Raw genomic sequence first — 25,020 nt, forward strand, 5'->3', positions numbered from 1 at the left:
TTTGGCAAGGCTCAGCACTTGCCTCTCTCTCCCGTTCAGTACAGTCCAGTGTAGCCCTTTCTGCACTGCAGGCTTAGGAAAACTAGTCCTGCAGTGACTTGTAACTTCCAAGTTCACTTCTCCACAAGCTAGGCTTCATGTTGACTTTCAAGTAAATAAAATCTTGGCTCCTGCATGTTAGAACAGCAGCTGCTTACATTCAATGCATTTTTCACAACGGCATTACTAGGAAAATGGGCAGTCTTATGTGTTCTTATAACCCTTACAGCCATCAGCACTAGCACTCATGCAGCAGTATGCCAATCCCTCAGAAAACTAGCTGAGTTTATTTTGCAGCCATACTACCAACTGCCTAAAGCAAGCATAAGAGCTGTTGTATGGAAGCCTTATTTAGGCATATGACAGTTCCAGACTTGATTTAGCCTTCCACTCCTTTCTGGTTGTGAGACAGAGTAGCACTGGCAAAAGTAATAAAAGGATTAATTAGTGAAGTGGCTTGAATTTCAAGTGCAGTTCTTCTTTCAAGCTACTTGGAGACACACAAGCTGTTTGTTTGCTTTCTAAGACAAATCTTAACAGGGGACTTCAGTTGAAAGATGCCAGCGCTCTGTATCATGCCAGCTAGTGCTGCTCAGCATTTATTTTTAAGGTCATTAGAATGTGATGCAGTTCACTGCTGTCAAGCTCCTGTTTTGAGAGCATGGCAACTCTAAAAGGGTGAGGATATAGATGCATGTAACAAAAATGAATCACAGAATCACAAAATGGTTTGTGTTGGAAAGCCCCATCCAACATGGCCTTGAACACTTCTAGGGATGGGGCATCCATTCCTCTGAACAACCTGTTCAAGGGCCTCATCACCTCCACAGTAAAGAATTTCTTCCATATATCTAACCTAAATTTCCCCTCTTTTAGTTTGTACCCATTCCCCCTTGTCCTGTCACTACAGTTTCTGATGAAGAGTTCCTCTCTGGCTTCCTATAGCGCCCTTCACAGACTGAAAGGTTGCTATGAGGTCTCCATGCAACCTTCTCCAGGCTGAACAGCCCCAGCTTTTTCAGCCTCTTCGTAAAGGAGGTTCTCTGGTCCCCTTATTGACGTGGTCACCCTCATCTGGACTTGCTTTAACAGTTCTATGCCCTTCTGATGTTGGGGGCACAAGAACTGTAAGCCATATGCCAGCGGGGGTCTCACGAGAGCAGAGTAGAGGGGCTACTGTGGCAGGGACCACAGACCTGCTGCCCCACTTTCAATATTCATTTGACTGTTTACACTCAAAGTATTGGCTAAGGAGCACAAATAAGAGCACAAACAGCTGCAACAAGTACAGATTATGAGCTCCCTGCAGCACGCTCATTTGGTGTCCCTGTATGTTGAGTCGGTTTTGCCTGTGACAGTCACTGGTATGTGATCTCCAATCTTTACCTCAGAGCCTGAGAAGTTGTCTCCTTCCTCATTGGGAGAGGGTGTCAGGCAGCCAGTCAAGGTCAGCTCACCACACCCACACACTGTCATCCTACACATTCATGGACTGGGAGCAACCAAGTCATGCTAGGTCCAAATAAAATGAGTGTTAGCATTTTAACAGTGAGTATGTTTATTGAAGTGTTTGAAGTTCTGCACTCCGTTGTACATTGTTCATAACTTAAAGGCAAAAGCAAAACATTGCAACAGGTTCCAACTGGGATATTAAAAACCTCACATAATCACGTCACTTAAGAAATACAGGTAAACTGTTCAGTCATTTTGGTCTTCGTCCCAGTCTTTCTTTCCTGATGGAGGTTTAGGGCCACCAGCTGGTTTTGCCATAATGATCTTGAAGAGAATAGAGAAGTAGAAAAAACTAACGTTAGAATCAAGCTCTTCCCCTACTCTTACAGCCACTGATGCTGTTAGCATTCACTAAATTCATGCAGTTTCCCTACTCTGAGCCTAAGCCAGTGATTACTATTATCCATCTAATCAATATACTCACAACTTAGTTATTTTTTCTTGAAAAAGGCAGAAGCTGAATCCTGATACAATAAAAAAGGTATTTTACCTCATTTCTGCATGCAAATTCAGACCAGTTAGTCCACAGAAAGTGAGTGCTTAAACAGACTGGCAACAGACTAGTTTACAGGATGCACGCTACAGAAAGCAGCAGTATCAGAGCTATTGTTCTGAATTATCACATCTAAATATCACACTTTAAAACTGTGAAGTCCATTAGTCCTCCCATGTTAAAGGCTCATTCTCTGCACTTGCTATAGTGACAAGTAAGGTAAAACTGAAACTGCATTTGTCATTCCTTCCATGAAAATTTGGGTTTAGGAGTAAAATTCATTTGCAAAGGCACAAACACGGGGTGTAGCCATCAGCACACAGCAGAAGGCAGCAGTGTTATGTGTCATCAACAAAGATACAACCTGCCACGTGCTGGTCAATGAACTCAGGCATGCACTCACACACAGACACCTCTCTGCTAGAGAAAACAGAGCTTACTGCACACTATTTTTCAGGCTCATCTTTCCAGTCATCTTTATCCCAATGTCCTTGTTGCTTAGGGACTTTTGGACCGCCTGCTGTTTTTGCCATAATAATCTACAGAAATTTTACATGCAAATACATTTTTGCTAAAGTTTCACAAAATAAATAAAGACTTTTATCATTAAGATTGTAACCTCTATTATTCCTAAAAATTGGATTTTCGTGTAAAAACAATACATGAGAGAAGGTTTCTTCTCTGACATCTTGTTCCTAAAGAAGTCAGGACAACTTTCTGAATACAAGTATCAACTGTCCAATCTTTAGAAAAAAAAACTCAAAATTAACAAACATTAATAGCACTGCCATAGAAGCAGCACCATTCCAGATTACAAGCTCTTGAACAAATTACTTCCTCACTATAAGAAATAAACAAACCACATTTTCAAGTACCATTAATTTTTACACCTTGCATTCCCAGAAGATTCACCTGCTTTGCATGAGGGTTCTGCAAGGTTTCAGTTCAGCACCCAAATTACTGTAAGCTTACCTGATCAACCCTTAGGACAGTTACTGCCGCATTTGTAGCTAGCTTGATACCCCAGAATTTTCCAAGATATGTGTCTAATACACCAGCTTCCAACATATCCTTCACTGCAGCAGCTTCAGCCTATCAGATGGGGGAAAAACATCATTCAAAACTTTCTCAGGCTTTTACCTAGCAAGATATTATCACTTCTCTGATCTCATCGTCTCCCTTCAGAAAACCTTCATTCCTAATCCATTGGCAGGAAGACAAAACCAATAATTACTGAAGACTTATTTGCAGTCCCATTAGTTCAGTATCCCACCTCACCTCCTACTGGCCTACAGGGCCACTACACTGTGCTGAATTTAACTGCTTGCTGATTAGAACACTAAAGTATTTCAATTCTAACAAGTTACTATTCCAGACTGTGCAATGCAGAGCTTCCAATGATTTAAAATAATCTATAAATACTTCATTCCAATAGAAGTACTTTTAAATATAATCCTGCGCTGCAGGGCACCAAGTAACATGAGAGACTATTTACCTCGATATCAAATCCAACATTTTTCTTCCCTTCCTGATGCACAGCATAAAGTTTGGAGATGACCTCATTAGCTTTTACTCCGGAGTTTTCTGCCAGTGCTCGAGGAATGGATTCAAATGCCTCAGCAAACTTCTTGATGGCATATTGGTCAAGCCCAGGACAGGACTAAAGTGAAGTTGAAAACCATGTCAGCATTTCAAAAACCTTAAGACAGGATGGCATTTTCCCCTACATTTTTTATTACTTCACACACACATATATATGTTTGTATGAAGTAATTTTTGTATTTTTTGTAAGAGATGTGAAAAAATGAGAAGTGAAGAAGCCCATTTGCTGTACCTCTCCGTAAGATGTGATCTGCTTGGCTAATTCGATCTCTGTCGCACCACCTCCAGGAACAAGACGTTTATCCTGTGAACAAGACCACACCAAAACAGTTTTTTTGCTTGAAGCATCTATTAATTTTTACTTTTCAGAACTTTTATACTCCATCAAGAGTGCAACAGAACTTCATTCCACACAGACTTATTAAGAAACGGCTTCCAAACAAACGTGCATTATAAGGGAAACCTAACAGAATTTACTCATTCGTTTTATAAAAAGCAAAATAATAATGCAGTGGGGTTTGTGTCTGGGATTGTTTGGCTTTTTTTAAACAATTTCAACTCTTGGCTAACTAATAATAGCATTCCTAGATTTTCTCATCTTTTCTATTATTTTGGTGGGAAATATCATGCAGAAAGCCAATCCACTGTACACCAAGTTTAACATGTCAACAGGTATCAAAAGGTGTTGGGAGTTTCTGTTTTCTTTCATTTTAAATTAGGCATTTACCTATTAACTCTGATCTTTTAAACCAAAAAGTAATCATCATAAATTGTAAGCCAGGAAAACTCCTGGAGACAATCATAAACGCACAGTGTTTCTGTGCTCTAAATTAATGTGCATGTCTTGGTATGTGCAGGAGATTAAGGATCCAACAGTTTTAACAATTTTTGCATGCCTTTTTCCAAGTAAATACAGAAACATCCTATGTACTAAAAAAAAAGAAAGAATAATAGCCAAGTCCACAAAAGCTGCTCAGAAAAAAAAAACCTGTACGACTGAGTTCTTTCCATAAAAGCATATCTGTATCATGTGGAGGAAGCATGTCTTCATACAAATGAATTAGAAATTTAGTCTGCAACCAAGCAGTTCCTCCTGATCCCGAATGACAAAGCTATCTAGATTTTCTTCTGTGCCTGGTCTCATTACAAAACATTACAAAACATTTAGAGAGTAAATCAAGAAAGAGCTGACTGTCATTAAAAAGTGACAAAACTAATCTACCTTCAAGCACTCACTCACTACTGGAAAAAATGAGTGCAGTACATGCTGAGCACCACCTTTTATGTATCCTATATTCACAACAGCGTTGGCAGCAATCTTCTCTAGAGAGCTCTCTACACCTCAGTACAACACAGCCTTCTCTACAACTCCAAAAGGCTCCTAAGCAGGTAACATATATACCTGCTACAGCCTTTGTAGCAAATGAGCACAAAGCAGGCACAAGTCTTGCCTCAAAGTGATCCACTGCTCACTTTTGACAACTTGCGTGTTCTCGCTACTTACCCTTGTGAGTACTTTGAAAGTATTGACACCATCGTCCACTGCTCTCTCTATGTCATCCATCAGATTGTCTGTAGATCCACGAATGAGGATAGTGGAAATGGCACCATCCTCCTTTTCTGTTCAGACATATGCATTACTGAATTAACTCTTACAGATAAAACACTTATGAACATCACACTTTCTAGAAGAGCAGTGCTAGCAGTTCTATAGAACATACATACCATGCTTAAACACAACAACTTGTGTATCCCCAACCTCTGATAAATACACACTGCTGCAGTGACCCATTTCTTCAAGAGTAGGGGGAGTCTGGAAAGAAAAACAAGAGTTAAGAGGTGAAACTGCTCATCACTTCTCACCCTCCTGCTCCTCATTTGAAAAGTCCATACCAGTCTGGGTAGGGCTGTTGCACCAACAGTTTTGCAGAGTCTCCTCAGATCCCACTTGGAGTTCAATCTTTAAAAACAAGTTTCCAGAACAACATTAATACATAAGAATATTCTCTTAACTCAACAGCATTTTGTAAACCAGTGACAACATCAAAATTTACTGCATCAAGTTATTAAATCCATTCAACTACTTTTTTGAGTTATAATTATCTACTTTCAGTGATGCTGTGCAAAGACTATTTTCTAAGAATTTAAAAACAAGTAAGAGGTTCAAACACATGGAAATTATCAAACTTCCTCCTCTAATGCAAAAAACTTGAATTGATCTTTACAATGCCTCTGTAATAATCCTTTGTTATACAAGACATTACAGAACCACATTCCATTTCCAGAAGTGCAAATGTTTTGGACACCGCCAATAAATTTACAGTTTTCAACAAAGCACCACCTATTTTTGTGAGACGTTGAGAGCTGCTGCTGGTAAATCTGACTTTATGTTATGCAGACTATATTTTGAGGATCTACAAATATGCTTTATTTATAAGTAAGAAGACAAACAGAATAGAAAAAAGACACACAGTTATTAAGAATTGCCATCTATAAACACATTAGTGATGCACGAAGACATTCTCATCATTGCTAAATCATCACAAGAAGACTGTGATGAGGAGAAAACATTATGGAATAGTCTCACATGCCTTTGAGGTCACATCCCTCTTTACTAGATCTAGAAATTTTGATGTTCTTGATTTCAGTGTGCTATAGAAACACTTAAAGCACATTAACTACCCTATACACAAATTACTCCTCCATTAGCTGTCATACGGAGATGAAATTCTACCAAGAAACTTAAGCTGTGAAACAACCAAATTGTAGGTCAGATTTTGACTCACTAGAAAAACAACTAATCCGCAGTATTTTTTTGGTAATTCGTATGAGAGCTAAGCGACAAGATGGTGAGTGCATTTCATAAATCTGGCAGACCAAACGTTTTTATGCTCTTCTAGTACTTACCTGACTAACATAAGGTTGTATTTATTGGCGTAATGAAGAGCCATGTCTGCCACTTTGCCACCCATTACTACTACGTTTGCACCACTGTCAGCAATAGCTTTGACTTGCAAATCCATAAGATTTTCTTCTCCTTTACTGAAGTTCATCAGTTCCTCGGCATTCTTTATGAGGACGGTGCCCTAGTGAAACACATACACCGTTATCATCTCAGCACTAAACCACAGGCCTACAAGTCTCTGACAAACCATTCTGTCTCCCAACCTATCCATAAACCTCAAGTCATCTTATTTTGTAATACTGATACCTTTCATAGGCAACAAAGTAAAACAAGTCAAAAAAAAAAGAACCAAAGGGGCAATTCTGGTATTTCTAGACAACCTTGAGGTTCAGACATTCAAGCATGCAGTTTGGCTCAAATAACCCAAAAAAACCAACATTACTTCCCCAGTCTCAAAAACCCTGTGAAGCAAAATTAGGTTCAAACATTTTCTGTGAACTTTTTTAAACTAATAAATCAATATTAACCAAAATATCTCAATCACCAAGTGTCAAGAATATAAATATTAAAGTCTATGTTTATGTGCTCTTATTTTTAGAGAGGTAACTTATTTTGAGCTTCAACATACCTTAGTTTCAGTTATCATCCCATCAAAAGGGCAGGAATACACAGCTATTTTTGCATCTTTGACAGAAGTAACATCTCCTTCAGTTTCTTTTTTAAAAACCATGCCATGCAGTACTGAGGAAGCAGAAATACCAGCACCCTGAAAGGAAATAAATGGAATTTGAGACTTTTTACAAGGGCATGTAGCGATAGGGCAAGGGAGAATGGCTTTTAACTGAAAGAGAGTAGGTTTAGATTAAATATTAGGAAGAAATACTTTAATGTGAAGGTGGTGAGGCACTAGAGCAGGTTGCCAGAGAAGCTGTGGCTGCCCCATCCCTGGAAGTGTTTTAGCCCAGGTTGGACAGGGCTTGGAGCAACCTGGGATACTGGAAGGTGTCCCTGCCCATGGCAGAGGCCTAGATGGATTTAAGGTCTCTCCCAACCCAAACCATTCTGTGATTCTATGATTCTGTAAATGAGGGAACATCATATTTTCAGAATGCTGCACTACACTGCATGAAAAGCAGATCTTACAATCATTTGCATGTAACACACTAAGTTATCATTGCAGCTTAAAGAAAAAAGACTTTAGCTTATTCAGCAACAACAAACACTGTCTTACGTTGTCCCCATTTGAGATTACTTTCAATACCAATGATTTTTGTTTCTGAAAGCTGCTACTGGGCACTAAACAAGGAAAATAAAGACCCATTTTCAAAATCTACTATGTATGCCACAGCACAACAGAAATTAGAAAAGGCTCTTTCAAAGTTCAGAGATTAACCTTCATTAAACTGTGTACAGTTAATAATACAGTAAAGCTAGCTACTTCAAACTTACCACAATTTTGCACACTCTGATATTATCAACGTTGAAATGACCAGAATCAGGAAGAATGGAAACTGTTTGGGAAAAAAAAAAAAAAATTAATTCGTGCTGTTTAATGAATAAAGTAGAGCAACGGCATCATAAAAAATCCCTGGAATTTTTCAGAAGTACTAAATTTCAATGGTTTAAGATGCCTACCTAAATTCAAGACAATTATCACCCGCTAACAACTGGCATCAAGAGAAACAGAAACTTTGGTTTTTTACAATGTAGTAATCAATAAACAACACTTATTCAAGCTGCTCAGTAACTGAGTTCAAATATTGATTCATACATGTACATTCAAGAGAAAAGTCTGACTCTAAATATTTGAGAAAACACTGGAACTAAACATGAAGGCTTCTTGGAAATCTAAAGGGAAAGAACAACTCAACAGAACTACAGTCTTGCTTCCATTGTTCTGTGGCTGAGACTACTAACAGCTTATCTGAAGACCAATACATCTTCCTAATTATAAAAAAAGAGGGAGAAAGAGGGGTTTCTGCATTAAAAAGACCACAAAGCTATTTCTATAAACGTTTAGTGGGAAACACAAACCTTTTCTGAGCCACAATGCCAATGAAGAGTTAAACAGGAGAAAGGTTAGCCCTATTTCAGAGGCTAAAGCATTCCACCCAATCCAATCTGTTAGACTAACCATACTTTCTGTCTTACGTGCAGCTGTAACGACCATAAGCAAACCTACCCAGATTTTTAGATGCATGCACACATCTATTCTTGTCCACTTACCACAGGCCTGAGCAATAAGCTTTGCCAAGAAACGTTCATTGCCATATTGTTTGCTCATCACTGAAGTGTGCAACAAAGATGCCACTTCTTCAACATCTCGAAGGTTCTTTGCAGAACAGCACACCAAGTCTGGAAGAATTTCTAGGGCTTTCTTGCAAGCCTTTTCATATCCTTCAATCACCTGTGCATCAAACAATAAATATTCACTACATGGCTTCATACAGCTTTTCTCTCCTTTTCAAACAGTCATAGAACATCAGTGAATGCAGAAGTTTTCAAGGGAAGCTAGCAATCACAAGCAGCAAAACAGTTCTCCTTCAAACATCTTTATCTAAAAAAATTAGTTCATAAGAAAACAGGTGACTCACAATATTACAACCTAGAAATACTGACCAGTGGTAATCTAGATTCAAGCTACGTGAATTGCAACAACAATACAACTTGCCTCTGAGACAGATAACCCCATCCTCAGAAGGTCTTCTGCTAACTCCAGAAGAACTCCAGCAAAAACAAGGACAAAATTTGTTCCATCTCCAACTTCTTGTTCTTGCATGTGGGAAGCCATAACAAGCATTTTTGCTGCAGGATGCTGGACCTTTAAAAGAAGGTATACATCTTGGTTACTAACATCCCACCTAAGAATGCAGCTCCAGGCTTTTCTGCACATCCAGTATAAGCTCCCTTATTTCAAATTGTATCTAGAGATATTAAGAACACACAAAATTGGAAAAGAAAGCAGCACAGATTACCTTAATTGGTTGACTTCCCTAATAAGAAAAAGTACAAACTTATATTAAAACAAAATCAGAGAACTGAACGTTGCCCCTACAACATGAATCATACATCTTTGATATTGGTTCTGTGCTATTTTTACAGGATGCAGTGGCTTCACAACTAAGCTCTGCAACAAGAAAGCACTCTAGAGTTTAGATCTTCAGGCTGAATTCATGTGTAACAAAGTAGACATCTAAATTACAACTTAATTTTAGTGGGGTTTTTTTCTGCTAAAAGATTGCGCTGCTTCCCCTTTCTTTCAAATAAATGCAACAAAACACTGTATTCTTGAATAAAATCAGAGCAGTTGGCATTTTATACCAGAAAGTAACATACAAAACTCATCAGATAAGGTCACTAGTATGCAGATTATTTTTTAAAAACAGAACTGAGACTTCCAGTTATTCTACTCATACTGAACACTAACACAACGCATTCAGTAAGGAAATACTTAATATTTACACAGTTTCTGTCAGTAAGTATAGAATTCAGTAAAATATTATTTGTGCTGTGTCACAAATATGAATTTGATAGTACAAGGAAAAGTTAGGACAGAACAGCCTTTTTATGCTTTCACAGTATTTACAGGAGGATGCTGCTATACCCACAGCTTCTTAAATTCTCCTGATGGATTCTAAGCAGACAGGAGAACATGGCAACCAACAACACTGGGAGACTAACAAACAACAACTATTTCCTTCAGACTTTTCCAGAACACTGTATTTCTAGACATACCCTCTTCTAAGTCTACACAGTGGTTTGGGGAAAAGTAGGGAATTATTAAGCTTCTCCTACAACTATTTAATGCTGCTTTACAGAGTTATATTCCTCACTGTGGATCTCAAATTCAGTGAAAAAGGTAAATTATTTACAAAGTGGCATATGTAAATAATCTGCCACAGTGACATGCATTTCCCTATTGACAGTCAGAATCATAGCAACTCATGAACAGAAACACCAGTTCACAGCTGACATCTTCTGAGGCAAGAAAACTTACTTCCAGCTCTCTCAGGATAGTAGCAGCATCATTTGTTACAAAAAGCTTCTCCAGATGATTGATAACCATTTTGTTCATTCCTAATGAGGGAAACAAAAAAAAAATTAAAAATAATTCGTTATGCAAATATTTTTTACGCAGACAGTTTTAAAACTTTCAGGTATATCCTGCATATTAAAATGTTGGCCCTCCCTATTTATAATTTAAGAACTTAAAATATTTTTCCAAATAACACTTGGAAATATGTTACATGAGGGAAAAACCAATAATTTCTGAATAAGCAGTTCTCTCTTCAGAAATACTAGCATGTTATTTAATTAACCAATCCAGGAGAATGCAGTTTGTTTTCGTATATCTGACTGGCCATGGTTATGGTTAAGTTCACTATCTGTCATGTTATCATCTTTCCTTTAGTTTTTGTGCTCTTTCATATGGCAGTAGGGCAGCAAAGAGAACACAGTAACTGCTACAAAAACACGGCAAAGGCAGATACACTGCACTTAACTCAAGAGCTAACAAAACAAAATCTGATTTGTATAGTCACAAGGATATATTTACAATTCTACAGCAATTCCAGTGTGTTTCCTCAAGAAACAAACAGCTGCTTCTTTGTCAAGGTATGTTTAGTCTCCAAACACAGTATTTGTCTCAAAAAAGTGGCAACAATTTTAGGAATTATTTACCATTTGGTCCATAAGCTGTACGGGTGGTCTGAGCAAGTTCTTTGCACGCCTGGATGTTCCTATAGACAGCTTCTTCTAGTCCTGAATAATGCTAAACAGAAAAATGATCTGATCAGAATTAGGCTCACAAAAAAAAAAGTCATGAGTTAGTAACTTCTCATCAAAGCAGCATCAATCTAGTGAGGCCCTGAAAATTTTTTATTCATTTAAATTGATGTCACTTACAGTTTAAATGGAAACCAAACCTTACCCAAAGACGGCGAGAAAAGAACTACTTTTCTCCTTCTCAACTAGGCAGCTCAGCAGGCACAAAAAGCTTCTGAACTAAAAATCTGAACAGTGACTCAACTTTCAATACAGTTTGCACCCCCTCAGTCTTCCAAAAAAGTTTGTGACATGACAAAGGAAAACAGAAAACAACCAAGACAAGACTGGAGAGGGGTAAGGGGGTTTTTGTTAGCAGAGATTTTTGTACGTGCTTCTTTATTCACAGCTCTGTATTCCACAAAAATCATTTAACTCAGTTCTATGTTCAAACATGTGCATTTTGAAAATTCAGAAGAATCATTAGTAAAATATTTGTGTTTAAGGCTGTGATCAGCCTGGCTTCAGTTTTGAAACCTTAAGAAAAGACAGGATCCCCAGAAAGGGCCTTAAGAAAGAAGAAAGAGTAGGACAAAACATACTGTGTGGCCTATAAGAGAGAAAGGTACTCTCTAATGTATACTCTCTAAATACAAAAACATCTTAGAATGCCAGCTGACTCCTTTGTTTTGCAGAAGAAGACAGCTCTTGCTGTTTAGGCCTTGAATTCTCCTTTAGTGAACCAGCAGTAAGGCCACTTTGTTTCCCTGTTCTGCCCCTGCCCTTGACATATGCCATTATTTGGCTCCAACGATTCTAAAAAGAAACACAAAGGGCTTTCAGAACTGCTAACTTCACTCTTCTTCCTATTAAGTACCAGCAAACAGAAATTTTCATATTTTTTCCCTGTAATAGAAGTCCCTTGCTTGGAAAGAGGGACTTTCCACAAGGGCCTCCCACAGGACAAGGGAGAATGGCTTCACACTGAAAGAAAGCAGGTTTAGATTAAACATCAGGAAGAAATTCCTCCCTGTGAGGATGGTGAGGTTGCCCAGAGAAGCTGTGGATGCCCCTTCCCTAGAAATGTTCCTGGCCAGGTTGGATGGGATTTGGAGCAACCTGCTCTAGTGGAAGGTATCCCTGCCAATGGCAGGGGGGTGGAAGCTAAATGATCTTTAAGGTCCCTTCCAATCCAAAGCCTTCGGTTGATTCTGTGAATAAGAAGAAAAAAACCTACACCTGCTGGCTTTCTGTTCTTTTCAAAGAAAGCTGTTGCTTCATTAAGGCACAGTCCTTCCATAACACCAAAATCTCCATTATGCTAACATGAAATACAATGAATATGGATTTATGGAAAAGAATTATATGGAAAATATTGCACTGATCTGCAGCGCTGACAAAGGTCCTTCTCTTAAAGACACAGGGAGAGTCAAGCAGTTTCTATAACAAGTCGGACACTTCTGAACAGCTTCAACGACAGGGCCCGGCCGAATGTTGCTGTAAAAGCTCTCCAAACCGCGCGGGCACGAGTGGGGCACACAGCTCGAAAGGGCCCGGCAGAGCTTTCTCGAAGGCTGCGTGCGCCAGGCGCCACCCTCCAGCAGCGCGGGCCCGGGCCGGAGCCCATCCCCACCGCGGAGGGGGCCCGGGCCGGGCGGGGGGCAGTGCGCGAACCGCCGGGCCCCCGCCCCGCGGGGCACGTGGTACCGCCGGGCCCCGCCGGCCTTCCAGCGCCTTCCCCGCGCCACCGCCCTGAGACTCCTCCTGCACCCACCCAACTTCCATTCACCCATCCATTCACCCATCCATCCATCCATAGATGATCTCACCTTCGCCCCCTCCTTGAGCATCTGGGCAAAGCCCGGGGCCTTGGGGACGTGCAGCGCCATCTCCGCTCCGCTGCGGGGCCGCGGCGCGCAGGGCACGGCGGGAGCGCGGGGCGGCGCAGGCGCGCGGCGGGGCCGGGCCGTCCTTCCGCCCCTCAGCGCGGGAGGGGCGCAGGGAGGGAGGGAGGGAGGTGGGCCTTGGGCCGCCCGGGGGCGGTGGGCGCCGCAGCGGGAAGAGCGTCGGGAAAGGCGCGCCCGCCAATACAGGGCTGGGGCCGGCTCCCTCAGAGCCTTCCTTTCCTTGTCGAGCTCAGCATACCATTCCCAAGGCGTTCCTCAGGACACTTTGTAATACAAGTCCCAGAAGCAGTGCAGAGTCTTCCTTGGGCACCAGTGGCAAGCACTGGTCATAAAACTGAGCAGATTCCAGTCAAGTGTTTTGCCTAGTTCTTATCTGACTTGTCCAAGTGGAAGCGCAATGCACAGATACGAAAAATAAGTATCCTAGAACCACAGGACCGTTTGAGTGGGAAGGGACCCTAAAGATCACCTGGTCCCAACCCCCCTGCCGTGGGCAGGGACACTTTCCACTAGACCAGGTTGCTCAGAGCTCCATCCATCCTCACCTTGGAACACTGCCAGGGATGGAGCAGCCACAGCTTCTCTAGACAACCTGTGCCAGTGCCTGACCACCCTCACAGTAAAGACTTTCTTCTTAATATCTGATATAAACCTACTTACTTTTCAGTTTGAAGCCATTCCCTCTTGCCCCATTGTTGTCCACAAAAATCGAATTCATTACCTGGTGTGCAACAAGCCAATAATTACACACTTGAGAGAGGCATTGATTATTTACTTCAGAGTTGTGAAAGCCTGGGTGCTCGGTGTTATTACACAAATCAAGGCAACAAATAGTATGTAGGATAATAAAGAAATGGGATTTTACTATTAAAAACACTTCTCAAGTTTACATTCATTACAATCTTTCCATAACATGAAAGGCTGAATATTTATCTTTCCATAACTTCTGACCTATATTCTCTGATTTTTCAGGGATGATCTCTCCAAAGCACTTGTTTCATCAGAACCTTAGTAAGTGTTAGCTCAGAAATTAAATCAAGGGTTGTTATTGTCTGACAATTGTGAGCATTCATCAGACTAGGAAGCTGACATTCCCTTACTGACTCTTTGATAATTAAAATGCTGTTATTTAATTAGTCTCTGAAGTGAGTTATATACAGAAAATTTAACTTGTGTAATGTTGGAACTACAGCAAAAAGCAAAGTCAGTTCACTCAGGCCAGTAGTAACTATCACAGCATTGCATGGTGCTTTTCAATAACTCAACTCCACTCGAGTAAAATAAGCAACTTGGGGGTGAAAGACTCAACTCTTCTCATTCAGCATTTTGGCTGTCCAGTTCTCACCAGTTTAGGATTATTCCTAAGAGTTGGTTTTGCTTGGAGAATTAAATTTACCCATGTGTGTTTCTGCTCATAATATTGCAGCCATGAATTTGGTGTTGCCCAGCAATTCTACACTCAAAGTCCATTATTTTAAGCAGGGACTGTGGCCATAAAGCCAGTCCCATCTAAGGCTGTTTGTCTCACCTCTGCATTCTCCTTCCTCTTCTCTCAAATCTTCTCTTGCCAAATATCTGTGCATCCATGTGATGAATCAGATTAGGGAACTGATCTGCATTAAGACTAACCCCAAAGCAGCCTGGCCAGCTTTCAGCTTTCCTGCTCACTACATAGCTGTGCAAAACTTTGCACTGGCACAAGGGGAGATGGAGACAGGGCAGCAGTGTTTCTGTGTCTTATGCTGTCTCCAGATATTTGTATGAAGGTTAACAAAGGCAAGCGCAGATTCTGCACCTGGGATGTCACAGCCCTGGATTTACAGACAGACTGGGGAATGAGATGCTGGAGAGCAGGCAGCATCATGGAAAGGGACCTGGGGGTCCCAGTCAAAGGCAAGTTGAGTATGAGTCAGCAGTGCCCTGGCAGCCAGGAGCACAAACCATGTCCTGGGGTGTATTACGTACATCATCACCAGCCAGTCAAAGGAGGTCATTGTCCTGCTCTACTCTGTGCTTGGTGGCCTCACCTCAAGTCTGTGTGCAGTTTTGGGCACCACAATATCGGAAGGATATAAAACTGTTAGAGAACATCCAAAGGACAGCTACAAAGACTGTGAAGGGTCTCGAGGGGGACTCATATGATGAGCGGCTGAGATCACTTGGCTTGTTCAAGCCTGGAGAGGATGAGACTGAGCGGTGTTCTGGTTTAGGAATAGTACTCCCTAGTTAAGTGCTCCCACTGAAACCATGCACTACTCACTACCTTCCACCCCCAGTCTGCCTGCAGCAGGCTGGAGAGGAGAACTGGAGGCACAAAAGGTAAAGATCACAGGTTGAGATAAGAACAATTTACTGAAAACGGCAATGAGATAAGAAAGGAAACAGTAATAGCAACAATACTAATGACAGAGGGTAAAAGAAATAATGATTCACACAGAAACCCCCTGACAGTAGACAATACCCAACTGCCCCCCTCCACCGCACTTACTTGACTAAAAGAGACCCCTTCTCTACTGAAGAGATTCCCTTAACCCTGCCTCTGGCAATGGTGCAAGGTAGTATAGAATAATTTCCAGGTCCTGGCCATGCCCCCTCCTGCAAAAACTAACCTTTCCCTGACCAGAACTAAGACAGGGGAGACCTCACAGCAGTCTACAGCTTCCTCACAAGGGGAAGCAGAGGGGCTGGCACTATGCTCTTTAGTGATTAGTGACAGGACCCAAGGGAACGGCATGAAGCTGTGTCAGGGGAGGTCTAGGTTGGATATTAGGAAAAGGCTCCTCACTCGGATGGTGGTTGGGCACTGGAACAGGCTCCCCATGGAAGTGGTCACAGCCCCAAGCCTTCCAGAATTCAAGAAGCATTTGGACAGCTCTCTCAGGCACCTGGTGGGATTCTTGTGTCTGTCCTGTGAAGCACTAGGAGTTGGACTTTGATGATCCTTGTGGGTCCCTTCCAAGCCAGAACGTTCTATAATGCTATTATTTCTGGAACTGCCCTCTTTGTCCAGTGCTTTTATTGAAGCTTATGCTAGCTACTTTTTTAAAGCCAGAATACCACTAAAGTCAAAATATACATGTATGTTTGTGACTATGAATATAGGCAATATACATATGTACTAATCTGTATTCAATTATCACTAGAACATTTCTTTGTGTTATAACCAGCAGTTATTTTGGACTCGCTGTCTAATCACAGCTTTAATTTGGCCTTGATCTTTTTTTAGCTATGCATCTACACCATTTATATTCTGCACAGACATTGCCATGTTAAAGGACCATCCAAAGGTCAGAGGGTTGGCTATTAGCAGTTGGCTGCACTTTCATCAGCTAAAATCTATTACTGTACACATGGAAATCCCCAGTTTATCTGTAGGCACTTGTTTGTTAAATTCTAGGGTGGTAAAATTTTAACAGGATCTCAGGAAGTTCATAAAAAGGACAGAGGGTTAATTTCTGTTTATTTAGTTTATTCAACTGTGGGAACCCAAGCAATGGAAAATGAGGGATAGAAAAGTATCTGCTGAAGTGTGAGTATAACAACTGTGTTTGTCCAATAACACTGACACCTGGCTAGTGAAAAATATGTGTATGGCATCTTGAGGGAAGGCTGAGGACCATACCTAGTTTACAGAGAATCATGACATACTTGTGTCATAATGAGAAGAAACAGTCTAATCAACTAGAGTAAGCCTAATCAACTAAGTACAGCTTAGGTCATTGCTCTACAAGTCCTGGGTTAAACACTACCCTCATCCTGGGCTTCTCTTGCTTGTGCAGAGGATTGCAAGCTGATCAGGAAAGAAAGATTTCCATACCATTTGGTATTCTTATCTCAGTGTATGCTCTCTCTGCTGTAGCTAATCCAGTTAGCTTGAGTCAATGGAAAGCACTTCTGGGGATTTTAGAGGAGTATTGCCTTTCCATGGAAGCAGTAAATTAAATTGTTTGACAATGTTGACATATTAAAGTAGTGAAGCCAGTCCCCAGCTGAGTTAAGGATCCAGGATGTTTGTGAAGCATCTGGAGCACAAGCCTGATGAGGAGCAGCTGAGGGAGCTGGAGGTGTTTAGTCTGGAGAAAAGGAGGCTCAGGAGGGACCTACTACAACTACCTGAAAGGAGGTAGCCAGGTATAAGTGAGTCTCTTCTCCCAGATAACAAGCAATAGGATGAGAGGAAATGGCCTCAAGTTGCACCAGGGGAGGTTTAGGTTAGATATTAGGAAAAATTTCTTCATAACAGGGGTTATCAAGCATTGGAACAGGCTGCCCAGGGAAGTGGTGGAGTCACCATCTCTGAAGGTATTTAAAAGATATGTAGATGAGCAGTGGGCTGGGTGGTGCCGGGAGAACAGTTGGACTCAGTCAGTTGGCCTTAGAGGTCTTTTGTAACCTAAACAATTCTGTGATTCTACCTGCACAAGTGACAAGAATTCAGAAGTTCCTCTAAACAAGCAAATTGGAAAGGATGATAGTCTCAGAAAGGTATCAGTGGAGTTTATGTTGATTTTGTGTTGCAGGTACAGTCAAGCTATAAAATCATGTTGTGACATTGGTACAGTACACACCAAAATACGATTCAACAGCCTCTACTCCGTGAGTGAAAGCAAAGTTGTTGAGATCCTTCTTGTTTTGATATCATAAGAAAAAAAAATATAATTGGGCAAAAATGACAAGTCTTCTAGATGGTGAGTTCTGTTTTCCATGAGGAGGCGAAATCCAGGATCAGATAGGGGCTAGAGAAACACCTCTTTTCAGTTTTCAGCTTGGTCATATGGGAACTTTTTTCCAGTGCAGTGCACAGGAGCCTGGAAATACCTGGAAATCCAAGCTGACTGCTATTGAAAGTTCAGCTGTTCTTGTAGGGTGGGAAGAACTTATCAGTACCTATGTGGTTGTGGAAACTTGGAGAACACTAATTTGGAGAGTGAGGGAAATAGGAATTTTAGTCTGTAATTAGAAAGCATAGGAAATAGTGGAAGAGAGTGGCAGGCTCAGCATTGAATAGACTTCTGCAGAAATAGTATCCAAATGAAGTAATGAAGAGTAGAATAAATAACAACTGTCTGCAGACTCCTGGAAACAAGCTACTACCACACCTGATTTGAATTTCTCTCAGCTCTGCAGACACTAAGCAGAAAGAAAAATATAGCTGAAAAGGTAGGATTCTGAGGTCAAGACCGCAATTTATGATGGCTGGTGCCTGGGTCACTGAGATCTGTAGTCTCCTCTCTTCACTGTGTCATGTCTTGACTTAGATTCCCAATTTGGAATTTTCTAAGGATGGTCTAAACCAGTACTAGATCTTCAGGAGAAAACACAGAGTCCAGTGGATTAGTGCTTTGTCTTATATAGTCCTGCTAATATTTTTCTCCCAACAAATTGTTCTTGATGGAAACACTAACAAATCACAAGAATTAATAAACTGATAATACAAGCAATTATAGGATGGTTAAAAGTTTTGTTGGTTCCACACAGCTCCATCTCCTCTGTTGTCAGGTTCCTATAAAAGAGAAGTGAAAATTTGGCCTAATACAGATTGATTATTAAAAGGAAGGCTGGTATAATGCTTGAGTTTGAAATGCTGCCATTCACAAATGTGACTGATCGAAACGAAAAGTGGTTATCAGATCTCAGCTGCTTTCTGTGAGCTTTCTCCTGTAAATCTGCTGGCAGTTCCCCCAGTCCAAACTGCTTCCTTTGACCTTCAGTGGGGGGGTGCTGGCATTCCTAGGAAAAGAGAATAACACAAACTTCTCTGACAAGTTACTTGTTAGTGGATTGAGTTGTTTAACTGCATGAACTTGGTATCTCTCAGGTGAAGTTTTAACTTCTATTTCATGAAGTGCTTGCTGCACTGCTATTGTTGCTTGCCCCATCTTTTCAGGGGAGTCTCCTCCAATTAATTTCATGTTTGGAGGGAGTGAGACTGCTTGTAAAAATTTGACAAGAACTGCCACTTGGTCTAGGTTTCTTTTAGGGTTTTTAGGAGGCTTCTGCTTCTCACTCTTATCAATTCGTGAGATAACACTTGCTCTGTTTACTCCAGTGGTTTTAACTTTTTGCCGTCTGGGAAGAGGATCCAGCTTCTTGGCATCCCACTGCATTAATATTGACTGGATTTCAATCTTGCCTGATTTATGGCCAGGCTTTGATATCTCTGTAGCCATACATGGCACCATTTTAGTAGCAGTTTGCTGACCCTGGTCAGTTTTAATGAAGGGTCAACATGCTACTTCCTCGTCATCAGATGTCAATGCAAACACTAGGTTTTTCTCCTTATCAGAAAAACAGACTGGCTTACTGTCTCTCAGTTCCTCCACTGGGCACAGTAAGTTTGAGTTACAAGACTTTGTTTCAGAGAATATTGTGAGTTCTGCGTCCTGCAAATCTTCCCATAAGATTCTCTGCCTCTCATGCACATTCCAGAGCTCCACCTGAAGTTTTTGGACATGATCATGCTTGGCAGCAAGCAATGCCCAAGCAATGCCTCCGCTTGCAGCCTTTTTTCCTTTTCGTCATTTATCTGAAAATACAATTCTTTAACTGAATCTAGTAAAGACAATATTATTTCAGATTTCTATGTAACCACTCCTTCATTATCCAAATTTTCTCCCGCCTTCTCCACTCCAGGGGCAGAAAGGTGATTAAGAAATTTTTCAGTGAAGGACAACAAAATGTTTTCTTTACACTGGCCACCCAGGACAGACATTTTCTCCAAAAGTTCCTACAGAAGGATCCTCACAACCTCCCTCAGAGGGAAGCTGAGGCAAAGTTTTCAAAAGTTCAGTTCTCTGCAGAAGAGACCTCAACCTCCTCAACTCTCTCAGAGGGAGCTGTGTCAGACTTACCAAGAGTTCCTACAGAAGGAAACCACACAAAACAACCACACAGCCCCCTCAGAGGAGACCATGCTACTGTCAAAGGCACTTCGGGCCAGAGGAGATTACCCTGCTTTCGCTGCACCAAAATAATGTTATGATCCAGTTATTAAAATTATTAGAAACGCCTCTGCCCAAATTAAGATGCAAACAAGACCAGATGCCAAAGTCAAGAGTATGGGTTTTATTTAATGGTTACTGTGAGGCAGACAAAGAGAGAGAGAAAGAAATAGGAAAAAGGAGGGGGGGAAGAAAGAAAGTGACAGAGATTAAAATAGAAAATGTATCACCACTGTGGAACCTGGTGGTGTCCCATCGGTCCAGTTCTTCTGGTCTTCTCAGTGGTGAGGGTCCCACAAAACACAGAGCCCAGTGGATTAATATATGTTCAGGAGATGCCAGACACTTCACCTGGAGGGGGAGGGAAGCTTTGCAGTCTTTTGTGACAGGCTCTGGATTTGTTGCCTCACTTGGATCACCGTGCAGTCCTCTGGTGGTAGAAGGCCTCAGGAATCAGTTGAGGGGGAGTTGCTTTGGGGGTCTTTGATGGTTTATGACCCCTTCTCAGCTGCCTCTCACGTGAATGTCCCGTGTGTGCATGATCTTCCCAGAGCAGGGTGGTGTGTAAAGATTTCACTATCACACACCTAAAACCCTTCTCCTCCACCACCCTCTGAGCCCAGCTAGGGCAGATTCTTAACACAGTTGCATTCTTCTTTCTGAGACTTGTTTACTTCTCCTCAGACTAGAGATGATTAGATAATAGTATCTTAAGTCCCCAGTCACAGTCCAAATTCCAGTCAGGAGGCACTGGGAGGGGAAGCTGCCTCAGTGGTCACACACAGGCAGTTGCTTCTTTGCAGTTTGACAAAAAGTCTTTCTACGATTTTGACAATCTTTGAGACATTACTGACATTTCAGTCCATCACACCACAGCAGAGGAAAAATAAAGTGACATATATATACAAATAAAATCATTACGGGCAGTTATCAAGGTATCATTTAAGCAGTGCAACACAGTTTACATACAAGGAATAAGCAAAGAACATTTTCAAATAAACAACTTCAAAAGAAATAATTGCAAATGTACCAGTGTTGTGGTATATACAATAAAAAAAAAAAAAAGAAAGTTAAAGTCCTGGCAATTTATTTAATAAGAAAATCACCCTGATGGACATCTAATCAAGAGAAACAAATGTTTGTACCATGCTGTAATGATATGCAAAGCTATTGAAACACTTGTTCACTCAGATTTCAGTGAATTTGTTATTTGATCTGCGAATGCTTTGCATACTACAAAAGGAATGGGTGAAATGAGAATGAGGCTAAGGGAAGCTACAGGATATTACCAGACACTGGAATTCCAAGATGAAGGTGGCACAGTGGTGTTCGCTCAAACTTGGGACTCAATGATCTTGGAGGTGTTTTCCAACCTTAATGATTCTATGAACACCACATCCGTGACTCAGTAGTAGTAGTAGTTTTCCCTGTTGGCTATCAGGCAGATTTAGTTTCAAACCCTGTAATGGGGCTAAAATTCTTGAAACTGTAATCAAGCTGTAAAGAAATCTCTGCCTTTTTTTGCTTTTGAAGGATAATTGTCCAAACTGCTTTTCATCATCCGTATTGCTTATCTTACTAACTTGCAGACTAGGTGTTCATTGCTTATCAAAAATAAATTTTATCTGTGATGCATTTGAACTTCTTAATTTCTTTTTTTTAACATAGTACAGTGAAATGAATGTCCAAATGTTCATTACGCATTTTTATGGTCCAGGTTCTGAGTTCTGTTGACTAAAATATGGACATCAAAGAGGAGACTGAGGGGAACCTCATCACATTCTACAACTTCCTCATGAGGGAAAGTGGAGGAGCAGGCACCAATCTCTTCTCTCTGACCAGGGAGAGGACCCGAGGGAACAGCATGAAGCTGTGTCAGAGAAGGTTTAGATTGGATATTAGGAAAAGATTCTTCACTCAGAGGATGGTTGGGGGCGATGGAACAGGCTCCCCATGGAAATGGTTATGGCACCAAGTCTGCCAGAGCTCAAGAAGCATTATCCAATAACTCAGAATATTCTATGATTCTACCTGTGAGATTCACAACAGATTCTCTGCTAATCATTCTCTTGCATGAAAATGGTCCAAAATATCTACTACAGCATTATGTCAGTTATTTTGATCCACTAACAGATATTCTTCTTGTCAGCGAAGTGGCAAGGAGATGGCAGAAGTCATTAAATCAGTTTTGAAATGGGACAGTATGTGGCAGCGAGCCATACCATCACTCTTACTTTGAACATCAGCATGCCGCAGCTTTAGGAAGCAGTCATGTGCGTTCCCCAACACTGCAGAAACTCTGCAAGAGTATTTGTCTTGTTTGATCACTCACAAACACTTTGGATAAGTTGCCCCAGAAGACACCACCTTTGCAGAAAGAAGTGGTGCAAGGCAGAGTAAGGTATAGAGTAAGGGGTAAATAATGTCTTGGTTCCAGACAGGACAGAGATATAATTTTTTGCAGTAGTTGTGAGGAGGCAGAGCCTGGGGCTGTGTGTGTCATTGCTGGGGAGGGGGAGTAAGGGACTCTCTGGCTTCCACACATCATGCCACTGATGCTATGTGGAGTAAGTGGGTCATGCTGATCACACAGCGAGCTCAAATAGGAAATCCCAATCACCCCGGCATCTTGGAAGTTCTCACAAACTGTCCCGAAGGTGAAAATTTCAGACTACCATCAGGGGAGGAGGAGGACAAGGTGAGACATGCTGAGGAGTCCCCATATAACCAGCTACCTGAAAATGAAAAGTGATATGTTCTCTTCACTGACAGTTCCTACCATATCATAAGGATACCTCAAAAGTACCATATGGAGTCCTATGGAGTGAATTGCAGAAGCTATTCAAGGACAAGGTGGATCAAGTCAGGTTGCAGATCTGAAAGCTGTCCAGCTGGCTTTAGATATTGCTGAACGAGAGAAATGGCCAGCACTCTACGTCTACGCTGACTCATGGATGGCAGCAAATGCTCTGTGGGAATGGACCACAGAACATGTGGGACCACAGAATAGACCAATGGAAAAAGATCGATTGGCAGACCCATCTGGGCTGCTGGATTGTGGCAAGACATCACTGCCCAGGTAGAGAAGCTGGCTGTAAAAGTACATTATGTAGGTGCCCACATACCCAAGAGTCGCGCCACTGAAGAACATTGCCACAACGGACAGGTGGATTGAGCTGTCAAGATTAAACTGACTCAGGTGGATATGGACTGGCATCATAAGGGTGAATTATTTCTGGTATAGTGGGCCCATAATGCCTCGGGTCATCAGGGAAGAGATGCAACACAGAGGTGGTCTTGTGATCGAGGAGTGGATGGACACCATCTCCCAGGTTGTCTGTGAAACATGCACTGCAGTCAAGCAGACCAAGTGGGTGAAGCCTCTGTGGTATGGTGGACAATGGTCAAATTATAAATATGGGGAGGCCTGGCATCACACTCTTGCAAACCCACCAAGGCAAGCGCTGTGTGCTTATAATGGTGGAAACAACCACCAGATGGCTGGAGACATACCCTGGAGACATTCCACCGCTGCAACACCATCTTGGGCCTTGAAAAGCAAGTCCTGTGGCAACATGGCACCCCAGAAAGAATTGAGTCGTACAATGGGACTCATTTAAAAAATAGTCTCTTGGACACATGGACCAGACAGCACAGTATGGAGGAGGGATATCATATGCCCTGTCATGCACCAGCCTCTGGGACAATTGAATGGACTGTTAAAAACTGCATTGAAAGCAATGGGTGGTGGGACCTACCAATGGAGTTGGCCCCACCCAATCCAAACCTCCACATACCACAGAAGGGGATAAAGTCCCTGTGGTGCATATGAGAAAAGTGTTAGGGAAGACAGTTTGGATTAGTCCTGCCTCAAGCAAAGGCAAACCCATCCGTGGGACTGTTTTTGCTGAACGACCCAGGTGCATTTGGCCGGTAATGCAGAGATGGGGAACACGATGTGTACCTTAAGGGGATTTGGTTTTTTGAGTGACAAGAGTCTGCAAGGTTGAATTGTGTAATATTCATTGCTGAATGACACTGCTTCTGTATGCCATAACTACCATAGACAACGAGTATGGACTGGAATACACCAGTTGTGAGCTCTTGATGCAGCTTGCAACCAGCCCAACAGCACACCAACCTTCCTGCCCTGGGAGATATCTAGGACAGATAGAACCCACAGTCACAGACTAAATGAACTCAAGAGACAACCTGGAGGAATGACCATTGACTATGGAAATGATACCTGTGCATGTGTGTGTATATATATTAAAAAAATATATGTATATTAAAATATATATATTTATAGTTGGAAGATGTAGGATCTGGGCATGATGTAGATGTTATAGAATAAGGGGTGGATAATAACCTGGATCCAGCCAGGACAGAGTTAATTTTTTGCAGTAGCTGTGAGGTGGTGGAGCCTGGAGCTATGTGGGCATGGCTAGGAGTTTATTCTATACCACCTTACATCATGGTCTTTCCCTTTTGTGCCTCCAATTCGCCTCTCCAATCCACTGCAACGGGGAGGGGAAAAGGTGGGGGGAGCAAGCAAGCAGGATGTGGTTTTGGAGTCTCAGTGGGGGCACTAAATTAGGGAGTACCATCCTAGGCACAAGAAAGGAGCAAGATTATACTGTTGTGATCCAGTTCTACTCAAGTTGTCTTCAGAGACTGTGTGACATGAGAAGGACAAATTCTGGTGAGACCCCCACCTGGAGTGCTGCATCCAGCTCTGTGGTTCACAGTACAGGAGGAACATCAGAGTGAGTCCAGAGGAGGCCACCAAGATGATCAGAGGGATGAAGCACCTCTCATATAAGGAAAGGCTGAGAGAACTGGATTTGTTCAGCCTGG

At 41.7% G+C, this 25,020-nt stretch overlaps 1 protein-coding gene across 2 annotated transcripts; it reads right to left on the reverse strand.

Moving 5' to 3' along the window:
• Window positions 1-1,573: 1,573 nt before the first annotated feature.
• On the reverse strand, window positions 1,574-13,251 carry CCT8 (chaperonin containing TCP1 subunit 8). 2 transcript variants are annotated; one of them, XM_027744195.2, is made up of 16 exons: window positions 13,145-13,251; window positions 11,232-11,322; window positions 10,549-10,628; window positions 9,223-9,372; window positions 8,778-8,958; window positions 8,001-8,062; window positions 7,180-7,317; window positions 6,554-6,732; window positions 5,540-5,606; window positions 5,372-5,459; window positions 5,151-5,266; window positions 3,879-3,950; window positions 3,540-3,704; window positions 3,017-3,136; window positions 2,485-2,583; window positions 1,574-1,815 (listed from the first exon to the last, which is right to left on the reverse strand). In XM_027744195.2, exons 1-15 carry the CDS (start codon window positions 13,202-13,204, stop codon window positions 2,491-2,493), a joined length of 1,662 nt encoding a protein of 553 aa, XP_027599996.2. In that variant the 5' UTR covers window positions 13,205-13,251; the 3' UTR covers window positions 1,574-1,815; window positions 2,485-2,490. The 2 variants fall into 2 exon arrangements, with proteins under 2 accessions (XP_027599996.2, XP_027599997.2); XM_027744196.2 differs by lacking the exon at window positions 2,485-2,583 and having other exon boundaries at window positions 1,580-1,815.
• Between the last annotated feature and the right edge of the window lie 11,769 nt (window positions 13,252-25,020).

Source organism: Pipra filicauda, unplaced genomic scaffold (genome assembly GCF_003945595.2).
Source record: "Pipra filicauda isolate LSUMZ 115617 unplaced genomic scaffold, ASM394559v2 scaffold171_size1565689_pilon, whole genome shotgun sequence".
Lineage (NCBI taxonomy): Eukaryota > Metazoa > Chordata > Aves > Passeriformes > Pipridae > Pipra > Pipra filicauda.

Bases quoted from the DNA above. Each gene is read 5' to 3' on its own strand.
- CCT8 (XM_027744195.2), bottom strand. From the start codon at position 13,204: ATGGCGCTGCACGTCCCCAAGGCCCCGGGCTTTGCCCAGATGCTCAAG. The intron at 9,373-10,548 runs GTAAGTTTTCTT...CTTCTTTTAAAG, and splicing joins CTATCCTGAGAGAGCTGGAA to GTCCAGCATCCTGCAGCAAA. The intron at 5,607-6,553 runs GTAAGTACTAGA...TTGTTTTTAAAG, and splicing joins TACAACCTTATGTTAGTCAG to ATTGAACTCCAAGTGGGATC.